The sequence below is a fragment of the Pseudophryne corroboree genome, chromosome 3, assembly GCF_028390025.1.
Source record: "Pseudophryne corroboree isolate aPseCor3 chromosome 3, aPseCor3.hap2, whole genome shotgun sequence".
NCBI classification, from domain to species: domain Eukaryota; kingdom Metazoa; phylum Chordata; class Amphibia; order Anura; family Myobatrachidae; genus Pseudophryne; species Pseudophryne corroboree.
The window spans coordinates 490062424-490090157 of NC_086446.1; the positions used below are offsets into that span (position 1 = coordinate 490062424).

The 27734-nt window shown below is 41.4% G+C and overlaps 1 protein-coding gene across 4 annotated transcripts in view; it reads left to right on the top strand.

The window, feature by feature from the left end:
• The window catches only part of MAP2K4 (mitogen-activated protein kinase kinase 4), a 74366-nt gene that overhangs the window by 14410 nt on the left and 32222 nt on the right, over positions 1 to 27734 (top strand). For 2 of the 4 annotated variants that reach the window (XM_063960945.1, XM_063960946.1), the window contains 8 exons: positions 8989 to 9054; positions 11023 to 11116; positions 12732 to 12845; positions 15465 to 15639; positions 17672 to 17791; positions 24114 to 24233; positions 25027 to 25078; positions 26142 to 26269. In XM_063960945.1, the coding sequence (XP_063817015.1) occupies positions 8989 to 9054; positions 11023 to 11116; positions 12732 to 12845; positions 15465 to 15639; positions 17672 to 17791; positions 24114 to 24233; positions 25027 to 25078; positions 26142 to 26269 (869 nt within the window). The remainder of the gene's footprint in view (positions 1 to 8988; positions 9055 to 11022; positions 11117 to 12731; positions 12846 to 15464; positions 15640 to 17671; positions 17792 to 24113; positions 24234 to 25026; positions 25079 to 26141; positions 26270 to 27734) is intronic. The other 2 variants (XM_063960947.1, XM_063960948.1) reach the window with 1 other exon arrangement.

Genomic DNA, 27734 nt, shown 5'->3' on the forward strand with positions numbered 1-27734 from the left:
GGATTCTTTGAGGCGGTTATTCAAACTATGTTGAAAGCCCGTAAACCAGCTTCGGCTTGGATTTATTACAGGGTCTGGAATTCTTACTTCACATGGTGTGCTGCTAAGAATTATGATGCTTATACGTTCAAAACTTCCAGACTTTTGGCTTTTCTGCAACAAGGCCTAGACCTGGGCCTTCGTCTGGCCTCCCTCAAGGTTCATATCTCTGCCTTGTCGGTGTGGTTTCAGAGAAAAATTGTGTCTCTTCCTGACGTTCACACTTTCACTCAGGGTGTTCTCCGGATTCATCCTCCCTATGTCCCTCCTGTGGCTCCATGGGATCTGTCTGTCGTCTTAAATGCCCTGCAAGAGTCTCCTCCATTCGAACCTCTTGAGTCTGTGGACCTTAAATGCCTTACGCTTAAGGTCGTGTTTCTGTTGGCTATTGCCTCTGCTAGGAGGGTGTCGGACTTAGGCGTTTTGTCCTGTTGCCCACCCTTTCTGATTTTTCACCGTGACCAGGCAGTTCTTCGAATTCGCCCAGGTTATTTGCCTAAGGTGGTATCATCATTTCACCTTAACCAGGAGATTGTGGTTCCGTCCTTCATCTCTTCTGGTTTGTCCTTCAAAGAAAGGTCTTTGGATGTGGTACGGGCTCTCCGTATTTATGTGGAAAGGACTGCCTCTATCAGGAGGTCAGATTCCTTTTTGTACTTTTTGGTTTTCACAGACGTGGCTGGCCTGCGAATAAGCAAACCTTGGCCAGATGGATTAGAATGGTGATTGCACAAGCTTATGCGCAGGCTGGGCTCCCAGCTCCTGCTGCTATCGAGGCCCATTCTTGGGCGGCCCACCTCGTCGCGTTCACAGTACAATTGTGCAAGGCGGCTATGTGGTCCTCAGTGAACATGTTCATCGGGTTCTATGCCTTTGATACATCCGCCGCCCAGGATACTTCCTTTGGACACCAGATGCTTGTGCCCGCTACAGTGCGTCCCTTCCCCTGAGGAACTGCTTTAGGACATCCCCGATGCTGCAGAAAAGGAGATTTATGGTAGACTTACCATTGTTAAATCTCTTTCTGCGAGGTTCACTGGATTCCACAGGGCGCCCACCCTGACGCACTTGGCTTCTTTGGGTTTGTATGGCATTAGCCGCTAGTCCTTTCTCTTGTCGTGAGAATGTGGTTCTATGTGACTAACATCTACCGTCTCCTACCTAAAACTGCATTGGACTGGTTAACAAAACTGAGCTCTAGTGCCTGGATGCGGGGCTACAGAGCAGGCGGTGCAGTGCATCCTGGAAACAGTCAAAGCATTAGCCTGTTGGTGCCTCGGATCAAGATCCAACTCTACACCCCGATGTTATTCCCTGTGGAATCCAGTGTACGTCGCAGAAAGATTTAACAATGGTAAGTCTACCATAAATCCCCTCTCTCTCTCTCTCTCTCTCTCTCTCTCTCTCTCTCTCTCTCTCTCTCTCTCTCTCTCTCTCTCTCTCTCTCTCTCTCTCTCTCTCTCTCTCTCTCTCTCTCTCTCTCTCTCTCTCTCGTGGAAGCTCACCAGTCCCCGCACAGCCCTTGCCCAGTCTGTGGGTAGAGGACACAAGTAGCCACCAGCAGATGGTCGGAGGGGTCTGGCCATGACCTGTGCGGAGTGTGGGGGGGGACAGACACAGGACCACTCGCCCCTCCATCGGTCATGTTAACATGCAATAATTTAATCCAAGCGTTGTAAGAAATTACTAAAATTGTTTGATCTAACAATTAAAGTGGAAGTCGCCAACTGTGAGGAAACAGAATTGAATTGTCATCTTGGCAGTCTTTCTGACACTTATTTCACAGAAGATGCTCGTTCTGAGTTGCCCACTCAACATTTGGAGTTGAAAAGTAACCTAACGAACCTCCGCAAAATGTTCTCCTCATATGTCCAAGACCTGAATCTTTTCTTTAGTGTACATTTTGGTTGCCATAGGAACCTGTATAATATTCATGTTTAGTGTAGTGACGTGTTAATGTGGTGATTTTTTTTTATGGTAGGGTGGCAAGTGACAAAGGTATTTCAAATTGGAGCTCATTAGTGTAAAGGGGGGTACACACGGAGAGATCAGTGTGTATGCCCCACAGCGATAGCAATGCCCGGCCCTGCGCATCACTATCGCCTGTACTAGAAGCCCCCCCCTGTTAAAAGGGATGGTATGGTAAGCTTACTATAGTTTAACCCATGTGTCACTACTAATACAGGCAATATAAAATGGATTTGTGTTTCTGCATTATGCATATTGCTGAACACTGGCCTGATTCAGAGATGAATTTAAAAGAAAAATTTGAACCTTTGCAAAACCATGCTGCTCTGCTGGTGGGGCAGATGTACAATTTGTAGAGGGATTCATAGTTGGGAAGGGGTGTGTCGTATCTTAATTCTAAATTACAGTATTAAAACAAAGCTGCCTGTTATTTGCTACATGTAAAAGCAGCCAGCATTTTCCCTGCATGCAAAACTTTATTTGATCCATGAACAAACTGCTTCCTTGTGTATTTTTAGTACTTTTTTTTTTTTTTTTTTTTGTCCTTTTCATTTATTCTTTTCTCCTTAGTTTGAAGTCAGCCCTGTGTAGAAAATAATTAGGGCGCATATATAGACTTCCTTACGCACAAATGAGCTTGGCAGGCTGCTAGCACTAATTTTAATTTTATTGCAACAGTGTGAGAAGGATTAGCATTTTAATTTTTATTGTTACAATGTTGAGAACCTAAGAAATACAATTGTATCTATAAGGTACAGGCATGCATTATATACTGCACTTATAATTTTTTATGTAATGATACAAAATATGGGCGTGTATGCACACTTTCTGACGTGTCTGCCTCAAGGCAATATGGATCTTGCCTGCAGCATTCAGAAGCATTAAATTACAATGTTGTTCAATGGGAACAATCATGAAATGCTGCCAGGAAGCACTGAGGTACATTAATAAACATAAAGCAAGGGTAAAGTACAAGGGGTTGTCATTATTACCTAGTGCATGTCTGGTATTTATTGTTACATCCACACAAACCTTTTTTTCAAGTACACTGTACTAGTGTCCTTTAGAAACACCTGACATTTACAGCCATGGTCTGTTCAAGTGAATTATTGATATCAGCTGTCCTTGGTAAATTCACTGGGTTTTCTTGTCATCCTTCAGTACACTCTGCGCCATGGTATCCATAACCAATGACCTGCAGTACTAGATCTTTAGGTATTTACCAACACCATAGAAGCAAACAAGCAATTAGTTTGCATCTGTCAGGGGAAGGTTAGACAATGGAAGCATATGTGTGATTGATATTGCTTTTATGTAGATTTGTACTTATGTGTATGTTCATTTAATAATGCTACAAAATACCCTGCAGCCAACACAATACAGGTTGAATCTCCCATATCCAAAATGCTTGGGATCAGACATGTTTTGATATCAGATTTGTCTCTGTGTTGGAATATTTGCATAATGAGAGATCTTGGTGATGGGACCCAGGTCTAAACACAGAATGCATTTATGTTTTATATAGACACAGCCGATAGATGATTTTATACAATATGTTAATATTTTTATTTTTTTGCATTAAACAAAGTTTGTGTACATTGGGGCAGATGTCTTAAGCCTGGAGAAGTGATAAAGCAGTGATAAATGTAAGGTGATAATGCACCAGCCAATCGGCTCCTAACTGACAGTTTACATATTGGAGCTGATTGGCTGGTGCGTTATCACCTTGCATTTATCACTGCTTTATCACTTCTCCAGGCTTAATACATATGCCACATTGAACCGTCAGAAAGCAAAGGTGTCCCTGTCTGTTGTGCTCAAAAACTTCAGTGTTTTGGATAAGGGAGAATCAACATGTAAAATACCCTGCAATGTATAATGACCTTCATAGTCTAGTACAGGGGTGGCCAACCAGTCAGTGACAAAGAGCCAAAAAACCTTGTTAGGTACGTCAAAGAGCCGACATCGAGCCAACGGTGCGCATGCAAAAATGGAATGTGGCCTTGTGCCTGCTAGACCACACCCCTGGTATAAAATACATTGAAAAAGCCTGCTACCACCCTCCTATGTCACTCCAGCCAGCTCTCCCATGTGTCACTCCTGCCAACACCCTACCGCGTCACTCCTGCCAGCACCCTCCTGTGTCTCTCCAGCCAGCTCTGTCATGTGTCCCTCTAGCCAACCCTCATGTATCACTACAGCCCCCCACCTCCCATCAACTCATGCCATTTCAGCAGTCCCTAATGTGTCCTCTGTTTGCTTGTGGGTGTCTCACCTCTAGTATCTGGCTCCCTCAGTTTTCAGTCCGTGTAGTGCTGCTGCGTGTCTGGCTGGAGTGCAGCGGTTTCTGTATCTGTTGTGGTCACATGATATAGAGTGTTGGGAGCCACATTTGAATAAAGAAAGAGCCACAGGTTGGCCACTGCTGGTCTAGTAGAAATAATCACATCCGCTATGAATGCAAATTGGAAGCTAAATCTTGTATAACTAACTCGTAGTATTCCAAAACATTGTGCTCTTTGTGCAGAATATCTTATTATTCTGTATGACACTGGTTACATTGTGAGGTAAATAATTATAGTGCAGGGTAGGAACCCCCTTTGCCCCCAGAAGATACTAAATTATTTGTGGTATGGATTTCATGAGGTGCTGGAAACCACCTTTAGAGGGATTCGGTATGAAATCCCAACTGTCGGGATCCCGACCTTGAGCGCAGCTGTCGGGATTCTGGTGCCGGTATTTCAACCGCCAAGATCCCGTCCTTCGGGAAATTAATGGAGTCTCCTTTAGATAGTCTGTTCCTTGCTGGCATGATGGCACGTTGTGCTACGCGTTCATGCTGTCCATCTCCCATTGACCGTTGGACATTACCCAGTACTTGAGCTCATTGTTATGTTGATGGTATCAGCTTGAGATGCTTTGTGGCATTGCAGTTTACCCTGCTTGGAGTATGCTTTAGAAGATAGCCTTAATGGAAATCATATGGTTAGCAACAATACTCTGGCTTGTGGCAGAAAATACATTCCCCAAACTATTACAACACTAACAGCCTGAATCGTTGACCCAAGGCAGGATGGGGATCCATGGATTCATGTGTCGCCAAATTCTGCCCCAGACATCTGCATGTTGCAGCAGAAATCAGGATTCCTTGTGCAAGGTGCCAAATTTCCGATCATCAGCTGTCTACTTTTGGCGAGTCTGTGCTCCTGTAGCTCTCATCATCACAAAAACTAAACCTCTTGACCAAGTCTGCATGCTTTTTATGCATTGAGTTGCTGCCACATGATTCATGTTTGCATTTATATGCAGGTATAACCAATAAAAAGACTTGTTTGTGTTCGTTTTTATCCTGTTTCCTTCCACAATCCAAAGACACATTGGTAGGTTAATTAGCTTCTGCTAAAATTTTTTAATCTTGGTGTGTTTTTGTGTGTCCATGTGGTATGGAATATAGATTGTAAGCTCCACTGGGGCGGCGATTGATGTGAATGATTTAATGTTCCTTAGCGCTGTACAATGTGGGGATAATTCAATTGTTCACGATAAATTTTGGCGCAAAAAACCTCAAAACAAAGTGGCTAGTAAATAAGAAAATGTGTGTATATTTGTATATACAGTTAAATTGTTTTTTTTCATGTTCATTGATAGTTAAGGTGAATTTATTTTTTATTTCTTTAATTATTTAAACAGCTGCAAAATAATTGCTTTCGTCCTTTGTTGGCGCTCTCCTTTCCTAGAGCAGTGCCTACAGTTGGTGTGATGTACAGTAATGAGCATGGGTGATGTGTATGAAAATAATGTGCAGGATGTCACACACTGAGCATAACAGCTATGTGGGAAGCCAGCCTCCCACACACAAGGCATCTCCAAGATACAGTATGAGTATATGCAATGCAGGGAGAATCACTCATATTGCTTAACTCTTGTTTTTCAGAGGTCATTATTCTGAAACGTTATAGTGCAGCGTATCTGTCCCACAGTGGGGGGCAGCCATGTTTTTTTTGGCCAAATCCAATATTTCTAAGAATTCAGTTTATCTGCTCAGTGCACACCAGACCAGAGTGGGTTGTGATAGATATTATTGATGAGATTGCCACCTATTAGGATGGGCATTATACCCCAGTACATTTACCACAGACTGTGTGTCCCAATTGCTGTAAGATCACAATTCCTTACATAAATAACTCTGATGTTGAGCAGACAATAGTCTCTTCCAAAATACCAAGGCATATATCTAACTTGTTGTAGGGATAGCCAGCAGTATTTCTTCCCATTGCAGACCTAACCACTGGACAACATAACTGATTGTTCTGCTGTTCCTCAGAAGGGAAATGCAGTTAGCCTGGCAGGAATATGACCTGGCTTGATAATACATGTACTAAGTGTATAAATAATTTCACCACACGTCTGTATGTATGACTTCATTTAATAAGGAGCTTTCAGATAACTATTATTTATTAACATTTTCTTATATAGCGCAGCAAATTCCGTTGTGCTTTACAACTAGACACCATTAGAAGACAAAACTGGGTAAAAACAGTCAGTCATAGAGGTAGGAGGGCCCTGTCGCAAGTTTACAATCTATGACTAGTGCGTTAAGTATATGTAATGGACAAGTACTCTTAGTGGCCAAATTATAATAACGACCAGATAATGCTGACGTACAATGGCTGAATCTGTACACGATCGGAAAGGTGAATGTATTCAGAGACTAATGAATTTAATCCCTCATGAAATACTGGGTAAACTCTAATGGACATTGGATCGGAATGATTGTTGGCTTTTGCAGCAGCAGTGCAAGCATTAGCAAACTGGGTGAATTTTTTTTAGTGCAGCAGTTGGTAAAGTGTACACAGAGTGTGTCAGCTGACAAAATGCTGGTTCTGAGCGCAAAGCCTTTGGTCATAAATGGCTACTGGATGCTCAAGCATAATGGAGAGTGGGCAGACATGTTCAGACCCACAGATGGGCAACAGTTCATCAAATTACAGATAATCTGTGGCTTGGACCATTTCAGATGGACTCTCAACGAACATTATGCTGCATATCACATGGTATGGGCTACAAAAGCAACAGACTTGTCTTTATGCCACTGCTTTCTGCTGCAAAAAGAGTGAGTTTTCTCAGGAATACGATAATTAATAATTGGAAATGGGCCATGTGGTCATGGATCCTTCTGGATCCACTACCATCAAACCTCCATGAACTGGAAGGTACAGTTTATCAGAATGCGTTTAGCATCCCAGCAGTCAGGATGCTGGTGGTCATGTGACTGACGCCGGATTCCCGACACAACTCTGAATACCGGCGCTGGAACACTGACCGCCGCCATTCCGAAGGTAAATATCGAGGTCACTGTTACGGTCCATAGGGGGGGGTGTTAGGGATGGACACTAGATGGGGGGTTAGCCGTAGCTGCCACCCAGGGTGCGTTAGAGTATGGGACAGGGGAGAGGTAAAATAATTCCCTCGTCCCCTGTCTGTATTCTCAATGTTGCGATGCCGGTGTCAATCATGTGACCGCCCAAAGCCCATTCTGAACCCGTTATCACGTTTGGGCTTATATTCCCACACAAAACATACAGTTAGTAGAATTCATGCCTAGAAGAATTCAAGCTTCCCAACAACGTACTTACCTAGCAATCATAATAATTTAGCCACTCTGTATATAACTTCCTGTAATTTCCATTGATTTTTGTGTTGTAATTACTTGTCCATAGGCAATGTCCATGTTTTTAGTCAATAACATTTCTTCTTCTATATAGTGGGTGGTGATGTATTTATGATCCCGACGGTCAGCATACTGACGCCGGGATCCCAGCCGCCAAGGCCCCAGGACTATTCCCACTCGCAAGTGGCTTCGTTGCGCTCACCATGCTGCCGGCATTCTGGCGTCCAGGATCCTGCCGTCTATATGCTGACCCCCGGGATCCCTACCGCCGGTCACCCGATCCCAACCCAGTGGGTGCACCTCTCACTCTTCCTTCTAATAGCCCAGCGTTCGGATCTCTGTCTGACTTGACCACAGACATAGACCCACAGACCGATAGCAGCCATATTCAGAATGTTACTAACATGCCCAGTAATTTTTATTTTGTAAGTTTCATTGTTGGGCAAAATTCTGTGATTTTTGGCCAGTGGCCTGAAATAAAACCTTCAGAATAATCGTCACCACTCATACTACTATATCACAGGTAATACCTTTTATATTTTTAATAGACTAGTATTTGGCATGCAAAATAATGACCTGACAAGAGTTCAGTAAACCTATTATGAATTGTAGTAAGTGAATGCTGTCTAAGGCAACATATATGGGACATGGTTAGACGTACCTACTTACCAGCCAAACGGGCCTAACGGGTTTTAACAAAGTCCAGGAGGGAAACATTCTCCAAATGAAGAGAAGCAATAGGACACGAGGACATGCACTGAGACTGGAGGGGGGGAGGTTCAGGGGAAATTTGCGGAAAAATTATTTCACAGAAAGGGTAGTGGACAAGTGGAATAGCCTCCCATCAGAGGTGGTAGAGGCTAAGACAGTAGAGCAATTTAAACATGCATGGGATAGACATAAGGATATCCTTACAAAGAAATAAGGATCAAATAAGGTTAGAGATAAAAATAATATAAAAAAAAAAAAAAAAAGGGGCAGACTAGATGGGCCAAGTGGTTCTTATCTGCCGACAAATTCTACGTTTCTATGTTACTTGAATACTCTTATACTTTCTATACAATTCTCTAAAATGAGGAGATGGGGAGAAAAGGTAAAAACATTTTGTTGTGAACCTTACCAAAGACAAGAGAACACCTTTTTTTGTTCTCCTTTTGATTTGCATGTCTTATATTCAAGGAACCACCTCCCACCTTCTTTAACCTTCGTAACTAACGCACGTTGAAGGCAAAACACCTGAAGATTACCTTACATAAGCAAATTATTATATATGTTAAAGTGCTTTAATTTCACATTTAATTGTTTTTTAGAAGTTAATGAACAAGAAAAAAAGACAAGAAATATACAAAAAAACTGCATTGAAACAAACCTTAGTGGTAAGGAGAAAAAAGTGTTTGTGGTGTTTGTTTGTTTTTTTTTTTTTTAAAAATCTAGATAGGATTGTCAGATGTTGGCAAAACTCTCAAGTTTCAGTTATTTTAAAATGGTAGATTTATTGGTTTTAATGTACCTGTATATATTCAGGAGCATAAACTTAATGTAAATACATTAGAGGCATGTTCATTACCTGGTTCATTAGTTAAAGTGCACCAGCTATTTCTGCTCATCCATTTAATCTACACAAACAGCCATCCCTGGCTATTTGGATGTTGCCCAATGGTTCCATTGAGGCTGTACATGCTCATTTGCACCAGCTGTGTACATGCCCCCTCCTTGGCGTGCTTGCAGTCAATCAATAATATATGGCACATGTGACTGCATTGTAGGGAAGCAGTCCTTTATGGGAATATCATTGAATATTTATCAGCTCGGCTCCTGAGGTGACTCACTTACTACATTTGTCATTTCCAAAACCATTTCACATTCCCTGTGTCTACCAGGACTGGGGAGCAGGCTGGAGCCTGCCCCCATTTCCAGGAAGCTGATTATCTGAGCTGTATTAAGCTGCCTGCCTGACCGTAATGGGGCTTCTACACTTAATTAAGACATGCGCTATTAGGCTGCCTGTATAGCATCTGGTCACTGAGCTGTAACGCTAGTGCAAATCTGGCAAGCTATTAGCTGATTCCTGGCATTAAATCTGTTATCCTGACGAATAATGTTATGTTTTCTTCAGATCACACCCATCAAGATCATTGCAGCCTTTTTATATATTTTTTTTAAATTTGCAAAATAATACAATAGTTATTTTGCTGTTTCCTTTAATGAAGAAATTAAAGTTTGTTTATAGAGATTTCTGTATACCTCAGTTTTCTTCAGTGTTACAAATGTATGGTTACTGCAATTCGTTAATTATTTCATTATTTAGATTTTTTTTTTTTTTTCCATTTTTGTTTGTGTTATTTACTCTAGAATTCAGTGTAAACAGCAGAATACCATATATTATGTAGAGGTTAGAAAATGTACCCCCTACATGTACATTGTTTCTTTTAGGTGCATTATGTGATTACAAATTTCTGTCTGTCCTATCTATATCTATAATAATATTATTATTTTTTGTTTTTTATTGACCCAGACTTGTCTTTTAAAACATACTATAATATCAAATACAGTATTGGGTTAGGCCAGTGTTTTAGTTGTAAGACTAAGGGGGTCATTTACTAAGCAGTGATAAGAGAGGAGAAGTGAGCCAGTGGAGAAATTGCCCCATCAACCAATCAGCAGCTCTATATCATTTTATAGTATGCAAATTATAGATGTTACTTCAGTGCTGATTGGTTGCCATGGCCACTTCTCCACTGGCTCACTTCTCCGCTCTTATCACTGCTTAGTAAATGTCCCCCTAAACCTTTTATCACAAGTATCAGGCAGCAGATAACCTGTCAGCAAAATTAATGAATAGGCAAGATGGGATCCGTTTAATTTGGCGGCTGTCGGGATCCTGGCAGGCAGGATACTGTCGCAGGAATTCCGCCAGCCGGAATACAGGCGCTACAGGACTATTACCACTCGTGGGTGTCTACGACACCCATAGAGTGGGAATAGATCTTGTAGCTCGCCACCGAGCCCGCATTGTGGGGAGCGCAGCAAGTCCACAAGGGTACTCTTTGCGCTCGCCATGCTGCGGGCATACTGGCAGACGGGATGCCGCTGTCTGTATATTCACAGGCAGCATCCCGGCCGCCGGTAAATCATACTGAATCCAGCAAGATCTTGCCTGTCCTATGCTTACTATAGTAGTCTCTGTCTCTTTTTTTTGACACGTCACTCATCTTTTAATGTTCTGTAGGTTAATCAGTGCATTTTTCCTCCAGGGATTAACAGCAAATATTTATACACACATTTCTTTCATATGGCTTTCTGCCATGGGTCTGTAGTTAACATTATTTTATGTGTCTCCCTAGGTAAACGTAAAGCACTGAAGTTGAATTTTGCCAATCCGGCCTTCAAATCCACAGCAAAATTCACACTGAACCCCACTATTCAACCTGCACACCTGTAAGTACTTCCTTCCTGTGCTTTTTATCCAATTGGCCAGGATAAAATCATAGTATAGAAAGGGACCCTGACCGTCTCATTTCATGCCCATAAGCATGCTAATTGAGTGTTCAGCTTTGAGGGCACTTAAATGACAGCTTGTCCTGAGTTCCCAACCATCACCTTGGCACATTTCCATGTACTAACAGGAGGAGGAGGAGACAGAGCACCATCCTTCTGATGCCTGGTAATCATACTTAGGCCGGGTACACACTAGAGTGATATCTGCATGATTTGCCATATCTGAAAGACAAATCCCTCATATTGCGTAGTGTGTATGCCCAATTACCCACTCCTGCAGGTCGCATGCAACATCTTCCGGTCGGCTGTTCTGCACAACAAACAAGGAGATATTGTGTGTGACGTGGGTCATTGTAATAAAGGATGTACCGAGATGCTGTTCATTACATCAGGCAGTGTGTACCAGTACTCTTGCATGGTACAGGACGAAGGGAGTTCCTTCCCACCGCTGGCAAGATTGCTGTTTAGCTTGATGTGTACCAGCCTTGGTCTCCTGTGGCCCATTTGTCTCCAGTACATTCCCCACAGAGCGGGAATGGACCATAATGTAGTATTTGTTGCTTTATGCATGGATGCCAGGTTTTCACATTTGGCTTTAAGCCAAATAAATAAATAAATAAATAAAGTCAAGATATTTAATGTGTTCTGATAAAATTGTTCCTAGACAAAATTGAAGCCCTAGTTTCACTTAGTTTAGGATGGCAGCGGTCTCCAAGGTCATGGGGTAAATGTTTGAAGCAGTGATAAGAGTGGAGAAGTTGCCCATGGCAACCAATCAGCTGCTCTGTACAATTGTATAGTATGCAAATTATAAATGTTACTTCAATGCTGATTAGTCGCCACGAGAAACTTCTCTACTGGTTCACTTCTCCACTCTTATCACTGCTTCATACATTTACCAATGTATAAGCTCTGACAGGCATTTCTGGTGCCCATCGCATACAGTACTACAGTATAGCATTTGTTTGCTTGGCACAGAGATTTTACAGATTATTCTTAGAGCTGTATGTCATGAGAGCAGTAAATTGATTTTTATTTTTTTAAATCTTTCTTGCCAACTAATTGCTGATTTCTAAGCACTGCAATTGTTTTTTGCTTTACCCATTCCTATTGAATGTGGGTAAGAAAAATGATTTGTCTCTGATCTGGGGGACAGTTTAGGCTCTTCCTGGACACTTGCTTTTTCTCCTCCCTCTCTTGTACCACAGTACTGCAGGGCCTTCTTTTTTCTTTTTGTTTGTTTCTTTGCTTTTGCACTATTCACATCTCCACTACATTAGTCTCTCGGTTGATCTCTTGCTTGTTTACCCGGAGCAGACAGCCTTGCAGGTAGTGACTGGGGATCCCACGCTGGGCAAGACACCATTTGGCAGCTTACACTTTGTATATATAGAAAGGGGCTATTTGTGAGCGTTTAAACTACTTGATGGTCTTTAAAATGTTCTAACATAACCTAGGATTCTGGTTAGTATTATACTAATGATTGTAAGATTTGAATTTTAATATTTACGCCCTTTCATTACCCCTTTCTTGGGGTCTCCTTTTACCTACTAAGGATGCAGAAAACGGACCCAATTAGGAACCTCGAGACATCGTACCAAAAACAGGAAGTGCGGTTGCCTTGTGCAAAGACGTACAGCTCCAATGAGCAAGCTACAAAAAACAGACTGTAAGTTTTATTTTTTTATTTTGCTGTTAGACTTATTTAAGGCTTAATGTTATTTCCCAACAGGTGATGCAGACCTTTTGCGAATGAACCAGAGTACTAGTACGGGCAATACGGATGGTGTAATGGTTAGCATTATTGCCTCACAGCACTGAGGTCATGGGTTCAATTCCCACCATGGCTCTACCTGTGCGGAGTTTGTATATTCTCCCTGTACTTGCATGGGTTTCCTCCGGGTACTCCGGTTTCCTCCCACAATCCAAAAATATACTAGTAGGTCAATTGGATCCCAACGCAAATTAACCCTAGTATAGAAGTATGATTGTGTACATGTAGTAGGGAATATAGATTGTAAGCTTCACTGGGGCAGGGACCGATGTGAATGACCAAATATTCTCTGTAAAGCGCTGCGGAATATGTATGCGCTATATAAATAACTGGTAATAATAATAGTTCAGGTCATAGTGTTGTGCGGAAAGAATGAAATCTCTATGAAGGATGTCTTTCATGGTTCCGGAAATACCCTCTGCCTGTCTGTTATTGACTAGTCATGTGTGGTGTGAGAATTGTCTTTGTTTAACTGGAAACCAGCAATAAATTTGATCAGCTGAGATTCAGAACATGGAGCACGCAGAGTCCCAGAATTACATTAAGGGAATATTAATCCTTGGCTTTTAGATGTTTTATTGCTAACAGCAAAGAGACTCCGGGGAATATTACATACACTAATGAGTGCACATTGGTTAAAGTACTTTACCCAATTAACAGTTTAACTATTTCAGCACCCTTACATTTGTAAGTAAATTGGTCGCTACAGTAAGAATTGTTAACTCATCAGCTGCTAAACATGCTTTTTTTCCCCTGCATATCAGCCACAAAATAATATATTTTAATTTGTAGTTTCTCATAAATAACGGGTTGGAAGATTCCAGCTGTGGACAGCAAAGCAGAAGCTTGTCCATTGGCACCCTAATGAACTATTTGTACATGTAGTTTTCTGCATACAGTATTCCTGCATCAGTGGGACTACTCAGTCAGTATCTAACATTCTGCAGCTGTCACCCACATCCTTGCTAACCTAAACACTGCCTCACACAAGATAAGCGGGTTCCTCATCTGAAATGCTCTTTTCTACCGTGATTATTATGGTGATATAAGTGTTCTCTGGGAGGTACAGGGATGAGCAGCGGATGAAGATTTGAAGCAAAAAGGTGCACTGTCCTTAGTAAAATGTTGGTTGAGAACTGCAACTACAATTCATATCAAGGAATAAATTTACTTCCTATGGCATAATATTTCGAAGCCTAGGTATTGCTAAGTAAATATGGTATCTGAAATAATTCAAGTGTTTATATGTTTATCCTAAATCTGTCCAATATGCTGTGCCCTGAGAATAAGCTTATGCTGGGTACACACGTCGCCTTGACGGCGGCCAAGCGTCCAATTTAGGTAAGCATATATACGTAGCGATTGTCTGCTCAACATGTCGTCCTCATGTCACAGCTGAGCAGACATTTCAGTTTGCCCTCCCAGCTTTGACGTCAGTCCCTGCAGCAAATATACAGGCGGTTGGCATACAGCCTGTACACACAGCCAGATGCGCCAATGTATCTAGAGATATTTTGCCCGTCGGCTGTGCTGCACATCCATCGAGGCATGTCTATGAATGATGACGTTCACAGACATATCCGGTGTATACACCAACTGACCAGCTCGGTCTATCGTCCAGTGTGTACCCACCTTTAGGATGTTCAGTGATTGAAGGATGATCCTAAAATTGAGTGATGGGCTTACAATCTCTTAGGTAACAAATGCTGTGTACTGATTGGTTGATATATGGACAGTTATATCTGTTATGTTATCATTTGTTATAACAGCGACCCTTAAGTCCTAGTCTGAGAGTTGAGTCTTTTTTATCGTTATGTTTTAATTTACATTCTTTTTTTTTTCTTTAAAAAAAACCAACAGCTTTATTTTTCAAAGAACAAAGGAATAAAACATGGCTTGACCAGGATGCAGACATATAAAACTACATTATCGCAATACAGGTTGAGTATCCCTTATCCAAAATGCTTGGGACCAGAAGTATTTTGGATATCGGATTTTTCCGTATTTTGGAATAATTGCTTACCATAATGAGATATCATGGTGATGGGACCGAAGTCTAAGCACAGAATGCATTTATGTTTCATATACACCGTATGCGCAGCCTGAAGGTCATTTAATACAATATTTTTAATAACTTTGTGTATTAAACAAAGTTTGTGTACATTCAGCCATCGGGAAAAAAGGTTTCACTCACTCAAAAAATTCAGTATTTCGGAATATTTGGATATGGGATACTCAACCTGTATAAATATTTATTTTTGTGGCAATATAAAAAGTCAAGGAAAAATGGTAAAACTGAATAAGAAAATATCTAGGCATACAAGGAAAAGTTGAAGGTGTAATAGGTAAGAAGGAGGAGACTGTGGAGGAGGACAGTTTTTAGGTTAGACTGAATGTCTAAAAATCAATTGTGTTTATCTAGCTGTTCATGTATAGAACAGGTTGCCTCCATATGTGTAAATGAAGAGAGAAAAACTGAACTTAAAATTCTAACCTGTTCTTTTTGTTTGGCAGAGAGCGATTACGAACACACAGCATTGAATCATCAGGGAAATTAAAGCTTTCTCCAGAACAGCACTGGGACTTCACAGCCGAGGACCTAAAGGATCTTGGCGAAATTGGGAGAGGCGCGTATGGCTCTGTCAATAAAATGATTCATAATCCAAGTGGGCAAATCATGGCTGTCAAGGTGGGTACCTTTTTTATCATTTTATTTTTTTAAGCCATCTGGCTTCTTAAATTTGAAGATTTAGAGCGAATTTGCACGAATTCTTGTGATTCTGGCGTTTGCATCCGTTTGTGTTGATACACAATTGTAATAACATTTTAGATTTATAAACTTCTGCCCCGTCACATCCACGCAAATATACCTCATGCCACAAGGTGATACCATGGTCACCAATGCTGCTTCATAACACTGGGGCCTTGATTGATGTATGATTCCAACCATGGTGCTGCTGATTCTGGGCGGGATTTACCAACCTCTTGCGGTACATCTTGCCGATACTAGTCACATCTGTACTAGCATATGCGATTAGAATCGCAAAAGGCAGCTCTCCCGATAAGAGCTGCCTTTTGTGATTGGTGTTGGTCCCTGGACTTCCAGGTTTATGACCCAAGAGTCCTTCTGCGCATGTGCAGAGTGACACAGGGGAACCTGGGAGGGATCCGATCGTATACTTCTGGCGGCACCGTTGCAGAAAGAAGCCCATAGGCTTCAGCTGGCGTTAACCTCCGCATTGGAAACCCAGCGTCTTGGTCTCAGTACGTAAGAGAAATGCGGTAAAACACTGAAAACGTTAGTACAGCCTGCTCTCTGAATCAGGCGGATCTTGGCACGGACGCAAATGGTAAGTTTTATCATGCACAGATGCGAAATTACGCATTTTGCGTTCCTTATTTTCTGAGTCACACAAATCTTTGCCAGATCTGTCTATCCGTGAAAAGGACGTTTCTGGGCAGGAACTGGGCTGTGACAATGCGGTTGCATAGATCTTTTCTGTCTTGTAGGAGTGTAGCTTGAGTCCCATCTCACATTTTGAGTCGTGTGTCCGGAGAAAGAAAGCCTCTTTCTGACAGATCTCTTGCACCCAACATGGGGCTGGCGCAAGTTACTCTACTAATGATGACCATTGCTGCTGTGGACGGAATAGGAGTGTGTAGAGCAGTTTTCTACCACTAGTCCTCTCATTAGCGTAAGGTAGTAAATCGGAGTTCCGCGACAACACTGAGTCCTGTTCATTCCAAAACCACACTAGTAGGTCCATTGTTGTGAGCAGCCACTAAACCTATGTGTTTTTGCTAGAGCATGTACACTGTAAGCTACAATGGGGCAGGGACTGATGTGAATGATTATGTATTATCTGTACATCATTGCATTATGGGGGTTATTCCAAGTTGATCGCAGCAGGAAATTTTTTAGCAGTTGGGCAAAACCATGTGCAGTGCAGGGGGGGCAGATATAACATTTGCAGAGAGAGTTAGGTTTGGGTGTGGTGAGTTCAATCTGCAATCTAAATTGCAGTGTAAAAATAAAGCAGCCAGTATTTACCCTGCACAGAAACAAAATAACCCACCCAAATCTAACTCTCTCTGCAAATGTTATATCTGCCCCCCCTGCAGTGCACATGGTTTTGCCCAACTGCTAAAAAATTTCCTGCTGCAATCAACTTGGAATTACCCCCTATGTGATGCTGCTATTAATAAGTAAAAATAAAATTTGCATGGTTGACCAACACCTCCTGCAAGATCAGCACATTCATTTCTTAAATACTCTGTGCTTGTGACTCATAAGCAGATATACACTAATCTTGCCACTGCCTCATGCCTTACAAACGACCAGCTCACAAATCTTAACTAAGCAATGCCCTCTGCTGTGGACTCGCAGAAGAATGTATATGAAACCTGTCCTATTTTCTTTTGTTCAGTATTTTAGTGGAAGGTATTTTGTATTTGATATTTTCAGCAAGGTACCTGTAAAAGAACATGCTTGTCTTTGTCTGAATTACCATTAAAGTTTTATATTCCAACTGGTCTTCAACAGTTTATTTAGTATACCCCCTTTTTTTTTTTTTTTTCAGCGTCTTTTTTATTTTTTTATTTGAAGCATTAGTTCAGCATATATAAGTAAGTGTACCTTCTTACAAAATTGGGAATTCATTTTCTAATACTAATTTTTCTCTCTTTTTTTTTTTTTTTTTTTTTTCTTTTTATTTCAACAGAGGATTCGCTCCACAGTGGATGAGAAGGAACAGAAACAGCTCCTAATGGATCTTGATGTAGTGATGAGGAGCAGCGACTGCCCATATATTGTTCAGTTTTATGGGGCACTATTCAGAGAGGTACGTTCAGGAGTCATAGTAACATAGTATCTAAGGTTCAAAAGAGGGTGTACACTGACAGTGAATGCGCAATAAAAGCAGACTGAGCAGCCTTGCTACTACACCAGGAGGGACAAACACATAAATCCCTAAGAATTCAAGTACTAGGAAAATGTGCAGCATGCATTGGCGCTCAAACCGGAAGATGAATCCCTTGAATTATGGAGGGATGAACGGAATGAAACCAAATGTGGTTACAAGATAAAGTGCATTTATTAATGTAAACAAACACACCAACACGAATGAACAATATAATGTACAGGTTTAAAAAAATGCAGATTAAAAAACAAACATAAACAAACGTGGACTGGGAGGCAGTGACTTGTTTAAAGTGCTGCATCTGGATAGAGGACTGGACAAAGGAGCGGTGATACCATTGGAAGGCCCTACGTGCTGATCTATGCTCCATGCGGTGGTGCCGGGCTATTTCAGCTCTGGACCATAACTGCTTACTCTAAGCTAGCCCACCGCAGGGCCACCAGATGGTGAGAGATTGATCATTTACTTACCGCACTGGCACTTTAAACAAGTCACTGCCTCCCAGTCCACGTTTGTTTATGTTTGTTTTTTAATCTGCATTTTTTAAAACCTGCACATTATATTGTTCATTCGTGTTGGTGTGTTTGCACATTTTCCTAGTACTTGAATAGTATCTAAGGTTGAAAAAAGACAATTGTCCATCGGGTTCAACCTATTTGTGGTCTCCTATGCACGATTATTTTGTATAAAATTTTGACTGGAGTTGATGACTGCCGTTACGTTTTACCCCTCTTTTTTATAATAACCATAGTGCGTGACTATGCCTCGTAACCCTGGATATCCTTATCCATTAGGAATTTGTCTAACCCATTCTTAAAGGTGTTGACTGAGTCGGCCATTACAACTCCCTCAGGCAGGGAATTACAAACGCGTATCGTCCTTACTGTAAAAAAGCCTTTACGCCGTATTGTGCGGAATCTCCTCTCCTCTAACCTGAGAAGTGTCCACGAGTTCTCTGTGTTGATCTAACCAAAAACAGGTCCTGCACAAGATCTGTATATTGTCCCCTTATGTATTTGTAAATGTTGATCATGTCCCCTCTTAATCTCCTTTTCAAGTGTAAACATGCCTAGTCTTGCAAGCCTTTCCTCGTATTCCAGCGTCTCCATACCCTTAATTATTTTGGTCGACCGCCTTTGAACCTTTTCTAGCTCCAGGATATCCTTTTTGTAGTAAGGTGCCCAGAATTGTACACAGTATTCAAGGTGTGGCCTCACAAGTGATTTATATAACGGGAGTATAATACTCTCGTCCCTAGCATCAATTCCCCGTTTTATGCATGCTAATATCTTATTAGCCTTCTTTGCTGCAGTCCTACTTTGGGTACTACTGCTTAGTTTGCTATCTATGAGGACACCTAAGTCCTTTTCCAGTACAGAATCCCCTAATTTTACCCCATTTAGTAGGTAGGTGTTATTTTTGTTCTTGTTACCACAGTGCATTACCTTACACTTGTCTGTATTGAAGCGCATTCTCCATTTGGCTGCCCAAGCTTCTAATTTAACTAAGTCGTTCTGAAGCGACTCGGCATCCCCCTCCGCATTTATAACTTTACACAATTTGGTATCATCTGCAAAAATAGACACCATGCTCTCTAGACCTTCTGTTAGGTCGTTAATGAAAATATTGAACAATAGCGGTCCTAATACTGAGCCTTGCGGCACACCACTTAGCACTTCAGTCCAAGTTGAAAAAGATCCATTAACCACAACGCGCTGCTCCCTATTATCTAACCAGTTTTTGACTCAAGTGCATATTGTGCTTCCTAGCCCTGATTCTTGTAGCTTGTAGATAAGTCTCATGTGTGGTACAGTGTCAAATGCTTTGGCAAAGTCTAAAAAGATTACATCCACCTCTTTACCCTGATCTAGGTTTGCGCTTACTGTTTCATAAAAGCCAAGTAAGTTGGTTTGACAGGATCTGTCCTTCATAAACCCATGTTGATTCCTTTTAATGACCTTATTGACTTCAAGGAACTTCTGAATACTATCTCTTAGAATACCTTCCAAAACTTTTCCCACTATAGATGCAAGACTAACTGGTTTATAATTACCTGGTTCAGCTTTACTTCCCTTTTTGCATATAGGCACTACTTCCGCTATACGCCAGTCTTTGGGAACCATACCTGATATTACTGAATCCTTAAAGATCAAAAATAGCGGTTTTGCAAGTTCAGAGTGAAGCTCCATTAGAACCCTTGGGTGAATACCATCAGGACCTGGTGACTTATTAATCTTTAAATGTTTTAATCGGTCACAGACTACTTCCTCGCTTAAATAAGTACCTATCAGTGGGATATTCTCATTATTGAGATCATGTGTTAGTCCCTGAATTGGGTCCTCTCTAGTAAATACTGTTGAAAAAAAACTCATTTAGTGTGTCCACTATGTCATTATCATTTTTGCTTAAGACTCCCAACTTGTCTTTTAAAGGGCCTATACTCTCCTTCTTTAATCTCTTGCTATTAATGTATTTAAAGATTTTTTTTGGATTTGCTTTGCTTTCCTTTGCTACTAGTTTTTCAGTTTCTACTTTAGCCGCTCTTATTTCCTTTTTGCATATTTGTTACATTCCTTATAGTGCTGAAATGACTCTGCTTCCCCGTCAGATTTGTATTTTTTAAATGCTCGCCTTTTCTTGCCCATAAGTTCCTTTATCTTTTTGTTAAGCCACATCGGTTTATGATTTTTATTCCTTTTTTTTTGCTGCTCGTAGGAATAAATTTGAGTGTATTTTTAGCTAGCAGGAATTTTAGTACCTCCCATTTCTCCGTAGTATTTTTTCCTAAAAACAAACCTTCCCATTCAATAGCCCTGAAAAATACCCTCATCTTTTCAAAATTCGCTTTGCTAAAGTTTAGAGTCCTAGTTGAGCCAGTATAGGGCTGTTTATGAAAACTGATATTGAATGTGACCATATTGTGGTCGCTGTTTCCTATGGGTTCCCCTACTATAATACCTGATACCAAATCCCCATTGTTTGTTAATACCAGGTCTAAGATTGCATTGTACCTAGTTGGTTCCTCAATTAGTTGAACTAAGTAGTTATCATTAAGTGTGTTTAAAAACATATTTCCCCTAGCAGTATCACATGAATCGTTTTTCCAGTTTATCTCTGGATAGTTAAAATCTCCCATCACTACTATGTCTCCTACTCCTGCTGCTCTTTCAATTTGCTTTAGTAACAATTCATCATCAGATGCGTTGATACCAGGCGGCCTATAGCATACACCCAATACTAACTTGTTTATTCCTTTTTCCCCGCATGCAATTTCTACCCATAATGTCTCGACAGTGTCTACAGTCCCCTTCTGAATATCTTCCCATATGTCCGGTTTTAAAACCGGCTTTACGTAAAGACACACCCTCCACCCTTTTTATTTAGTCTGTCTCTCCTAAACAGTGTATAGCCCTATAGATTGACTGTCCAATCATGAGATTCATCCCACCAAGTTTCAGTAATGCCTATAATATCATACTGTTTCCTTGCTGCAAGTATTTCTAGTTCGCCCTTTTTACCAGTAATGCTTCTAGCGTTTACATACATACAACTAAGATAAGTATTTTCCCTTGCGTTAGGGACATCTTTCACCTTATGTAGCAATGATGACCTGTCCAGTACTTCCAAGCATCCAGGTTCATGCCATTGCATTAGTGTTCGGGATTAGCAAACCTAAGCAGATTTAGTTTGCAAAACTATTCACACCTGATGTCATTTGTTGCACATATAAATGCAATGTATAACCCCACTCTGAAGTGTGTTTTTTTTTTTTTTTTTCCTTTTTTTCCCCCTGCCATATTCGGCAGAAAATGACAGATTCATTTCTGATTCTATGGATGTGCACTTAAACATTGAATGTAAGATATAATTGTCCTGTGATGTTAATTATGTCACATTTCCATAGGACTTCACAAGATGCTCTACTGTCTACTACATGATGACCCAACTTTATGTTGTAGTGAAAATGGCCAATTTTAAATTGCAAATGCTTGGTTAACCCATGGTAGTAATTCATTGCTGGAGGTTGGTCGTTCTATAGTAGGTCAATATCTTCAGCTTCCATAATTGCCTCAAGGTTTTGAAATTTGGCCCTGATAGGCAATCTCACAATACATACGTTGCAGCTCCCGCTGCGCCACACATCTTGCCTCGCATAGCACAGAAAGCATTTCCAAACACTAAATCATTACGCATTTCATGTTGCTGCACAAGTTAAGACTCGAAAAATCACATCAATTTGACTATAATTTTGCAGAATTTTGTTAATATTGGCCTGTATGAAAGTATTGGCTCAAAGTATCACAGGCGACTTCCCGTAGAGGATCATATTTCACTGCTTCAGGAACCTGGAGGAACATACATTGGGCACATTACTCCTGAGTCAGGCAAAGCACAGCATAGCCACAGGAATCCTCATTCACCTTTAAAGATGACTGGATAGGAAGAATTCTTTACAATGTGCGTGTCATTGGGAGCAGTGGCACAAACTAAATTTAGCACATCTACGATCAGATTCTCGGACATGCAGGAGGGTGCCAAGCACAGGGCTAGTCCCCACTCTTTCATGTCAGGCCCTACTCCCCTGCACGGGTGCGATGCGCTGCGCAGGCTGGCAGCTACTCGCCGTGTTCTGGGTCGCAGCAGCTGTGTGTGACGTTGCGCAGCCGCTGCGGCCCGCCCCCGCAAAGGTCCGGACACATCTGCGTGTCCAGACTGCGTCCCACCAACAGCGTTCTAACGCCGTTGGAATGCCCCCTCCCGCCTCTGCCTGTCAATCAGGCTAACTGAGACCTGTGGCTGCTACATCATTCCAGAGGTCTGACAGCTGGGAATCGCACTCTTCACTTGTACATTGCTATGTCTCGCCCTTCACGAAACCTGGTAACAAATTACATTATGACTGTATATGCCAGGCTTTGCTACTCTATTAAATGAGACTGGCAAATAAGACACACAAGCATACACACAAGCATACATACCTGGAATGCTATACAATACTCGCAATACTTACCTGATCCTGCATGACAAAAAGTTGATGAGGTCATCCAGACAAATGCTTACTTTTTGCATCTAGAAAATGTACTGGTCAGTATGCTGTTTGTGCATCTTCCTGGCCACAGCCAAACGTTTGATATCGGACCGCTCATCAAAGTGTGAGACACTTCAAAATCCCTACACTAAATTTCAGAGCCAAAGACCATACTGAGGTAATTCTGTGGAAAACAGCTAAGTGACTCCACCTCCGCTCCTCAGAGACATGTCTGAGGAAGAACTGATGTCTGTCACGGACCCAGTCACATTTGCATCATGGGGTAAATGGCAGTTTCTGTGCCACACACATGCCATTGAGAGGACTGTGAAGCTTGTTACCATGGCCGCAGCATCTTTATGTGGATTTAGAGCAAGAGCAGCATGATCAAAAATACTCAAAGTCAAGGGAGGAAATGGCAAAATTTGCAAAAAAATCTTATTACAAAGATGCTACAAAATAACTTACCATCTCTTTCTTCACGTATAGGTTACACAACACATGTACATGTACTACATGCACAAACATTATTTCTTGCTCTATGGTTAGTTGGGTTGGATGGGGGGTGGTACTGGAACTGCAGCCATCTCCTGAAAATATCTTCAGAGCTGCAGGCCAATATTAACAGAATTACGCAAAATTCTAGTCAAATTGATGTGATTTTTTTGAGTCTTCACTTGCGTAGCAACATCAAATGCATAATGTTTAGTGTCTGGAAATGCTTTTAGCGCTATTTGAGACCAGATGTACGGCATAGCGGGACACGCAATACATGTATTGCAGGATTGCATATCCAGGCCAAATTTCGAAATTTGACGCAATTATGGGAGCTGAAGATACTGACCTTGGACGACGAACCTTTGCTGCCATGGGTTAGAACATTTTCCATAGTCAAGCAGTGTTGATTTCTAAAATCAACCATTTTCGCTACACCCTAACTAACCTTCTAGAGCTCTGCCATTAACTCCATGATTTCTGCAGTGCAATAGTGTTTACACAATCTTCCTATCCATTTTGTAAGAGTTGATTTAAGTAGAAGTGATCTATTGATAAATATAGCATTTTTTCAGTGTATTGTTTTGTTTTCTATGGGTGACCTTTCATTTTTCGTCAGCTGATTTTTATTGTCTCCGCATGTATATTACTTTATGTATTGCTTGTTCTGTAGCTATGATGCACAGGCTAACTTATCAATGTGCTCTTTCTCCATTCCAGGGTGACTGCTGGATCTGCATGGAGCTCATGGCTACCTCATTTGACAAATTTTACAAATATGTATATAGTTCATTAGACGATGTTATTCCAGAGGAGATTTTAGGCAAAATAACTTTAGCTGTGAGTAAAAAAATTGTCTTGTATACTTTTTTACACCTATGTATCTCAAACAAAATGACTCCACTGATTTAGGGTGGGGATGCTATGACTGCCTACTTTACACATTTTTAAAGTAGCTACTGTAATCCATTAGTATTAACCCATTCAGTGGTGAGGTTTTAATGTTCTTAAATTGGCGTAGGAGGGGGGGGCGAGGTTATCGGCTGGCGATCGCCCGCGGGGATCGCCAGCCACAGCGCTGATTCAGCATAAGCCATTTTACAACTAAGCCTGCCCCCCCGGCCAATAGGAGTCCGGGGCGGGCTTAACTTCATAATGGAGTATGCTGATTCCCAGGCTGTCCCCAAGGAATCAGGAGGTAGTATACACGGAAATCTTCCTGGGTAGCCAACGCTGTCAGTGCTGGCTAGCCCGGAAGATTTCCGTGCATACCACTGAAGCGGTTAAGGTAACTCCACTCAAAGCTGGGTGGAATTTCATGCTTTTAACATAAATGAAAACTATTACGTGTGTTCTGGTGATCCACTTAATCTGATGACTCGCCCAACATCATGGAATACAGTCTGCCTTTCATTTTTATTTAATTTTTTTACCTTGTTAGGAAACAGAAAAATGTTTGTCCAGAAAAAAGGGGAACAATTGGATAGGGCAGGGGAAAAAATTGTCGCTTATGTAAAAAAATAGCGAAAAAGGATGAAAAAGTTTTGTGGTTGGTTGGATATCCCCCTAAATCTGTAGTATTGTTTTGTGTTGAATTTGTGTTTCTGGTGTAACGCCTCTCTTTCTCTGACAGACTGTGAAAGCATTGAACCACTTAAAAGAAAACTTGAAAATAATTCACAGAGGTGAGACCATTGGTTTATGCTTTTCAGGCTAAGCATATTTTCTTATGGTGAACTACCAGTTTAACCCTTGTTAAGATGTTATATGGCTAATGAAATAAATACCTTGTTACTGCCCTTCTTTCATAGTCTATTTGACCTTTATAACCGTACTTGCATTAGTTTACATGCTTTGTATGCCAGATTTATCTTGAATATAAGAGAACCAAGAAGCTGCAATTTGGCCAGTAAGCTTGTGTTATGAACTTCCAACTAATATAGCAAAGTGTAATGATTTCATTACTTAAAAAAGCACCTGTAAAGTAGACATGCCATATAACGGACTACAAAAGGTACTTGTAGGGAACAATAATTACCTTTTTCAATTGTCCACTGTTGTGAAATATGTTACATTGTATATGTCTTATACAGGAGTTTCTATGTGAAAAAGCACATGGCAACCCTACTCACATTGGCATTTTGAGCATGTAGATGACATTGCATTGTTGCAGGTAAAAAAAAATCCTCCACTAATCCTGCTCCTGTCATTATATGGGTGAAGCTGAGTGACTAGGAAGTCTGCACATTGGACTCTGTCTCCATGTTTAGCATATGGAAGTGTAATCGGTCATGTATATTCGGGAACACCTCAAGTTTGTCCATCTTCATACCTTGCTGCATCCTTAAATTTTTATTCAGGACACCTTGGTCTGCCTGCACTGCTAGATTGTCCATCACAAACATTTCCACTGTGCAAATGGCGCAAAGTCATGTGCAGAGGGTATAGTACGTCATCACCCTGCCATGTCACAACACGGAAAATGACATTTGCCTCTTTACAGGCCAGTTGTATGTAGAGATGAGCAGGTTCAGATTTACTCTGTTTTACTCGGATCTCAAAAACTGCATCTTATTGGTTACTGGCTCTCGCATGTTTTGGACAGCCAATAAGATAAATCCGGATAAATCTGAACTTGCGCTAGTTTGGTGGAAAGAACCGAATAAATCCGAACCTGTTCATCTGTTGTTATAAGTGACCCCAATACATATCATAAGAATTGTCCTCCTTTTACTTACTGTATTACAGACATCAAACCTTCAAATATCCTTCTGGACAGAAATGGAAATATTAAACTATGTGACTTTGGAATTAGCGGACAGCTTGTGGACTCCATTGCCAAGACCAGAGATGCGGGGTGCCGGCCCTACATGGCGGTAAGTCCAGTCATTTTATCCTTCTGTCTTCCCCAGTGATGTCTATCATATCTTATACTGCTAGTCCAAACCCCTAACATATTGTAGCATGACAGAATTATCACAAGAACTCTGGGGGGGAATTAAAGACATTATGGGGGATATGCACAATGGCCCTCATTCCGAGTTGTTCGCTCGCTAGCTGCTTTTAGCAGCATTGCACACGCTAGGCCGCCGCCCTCTGGGAGTGTATCTTGGCTTAGCAGAATAGCAAACTAAAGATTAGCAAATCTGCTACTAAATAATTCCTTGCTGTTTCTGAGTAGCTCCAGACCTACTCCTAGATTGCGATCACCTCAGTCCGATTAGTTCCTGGTTTGACATCACAAACCCGCCCTGCGTTCGGCCAGCCACTCCCCCGTTTCTCCAGCTACTCCTGCATTTTTACGTGGAATGCCTGCGTTTTTCAGCACACTCCCTGAAAACTGCCAGTTTCCGCCCAGAAACACCAACTTCCTGTCAATCACACTACGATCACTCGAGCGATGAAAAAACGTCGCTCGAGCTTGTGTAAATCTACTAAGTTTTTTGTGATAAATAACTAAGCGCATGCGCACTGCGTACTATGCGCAATTAGCAACAAATCTCAGTATAGCGAAAATCGGCAACGAGCGAACAACTCTGAATGACCACCAATGTCATCTCTGCTAAATGGTGAGCTCTGCCAGTATACTCACTGGTACGATCATAAAAACTAGGTAAAGCCCTATAGCAAGGATATTTTATACATGATGTAATCGAAGTATAAATATCAGGGTAATACCCCACCACTCTCAGTCCTCTTACCTCTTAATTGTTGCCTATTCCTGTCATGTTAATGCCTTCTTCTACACTGCTGGGATTTTTCTTTGAAGTTAGCCTCCATTAGAGAGCCACTGGTTAGGCCACCAGGGAACGCTGTGTCACCATCTCTTGCTGGCTCATTTGCTGCTTTAGGCTGCTGGTACAGTAGCAATAAATATTGATTCTTGGCCATAGAGGTCCTAATTCAGAGTTGCTAGAGGTCCTAATTCAGAGTTGCATGCAAGCCCTAGTGGTAGATGGATCTCTGGGTTTTTATCAACTGCACAGATGTAGGAGCTTTCGTACACTTTGAAAAAAACTTGGGCAAATCGGAGCCTTGCGCATCTCCACTTATGGCTGAGTGTGTAACTGAGCATTCACACGTAAGACAGGCGTGTCATGGGCTGTGCAGAGTTGTGCCTTCATGCAGATCTTCTGTACCAAGAATTGAGCTGTGGCTGCATGGATACAGCCAACTCTGAATGTAGGTGCGGGGACATCCATATTTATTTCTAAGCATGCAGTGTGGTCACCGATGCAGCAGTATTTCTTGCAACTTTGAATCAGGCTCAGAATGTCTGTGGGTGTCACTTCCCCAGCAACACTAAGGTGGTAGGTCTTGTGGAAGGGTTGTCCACTTCTA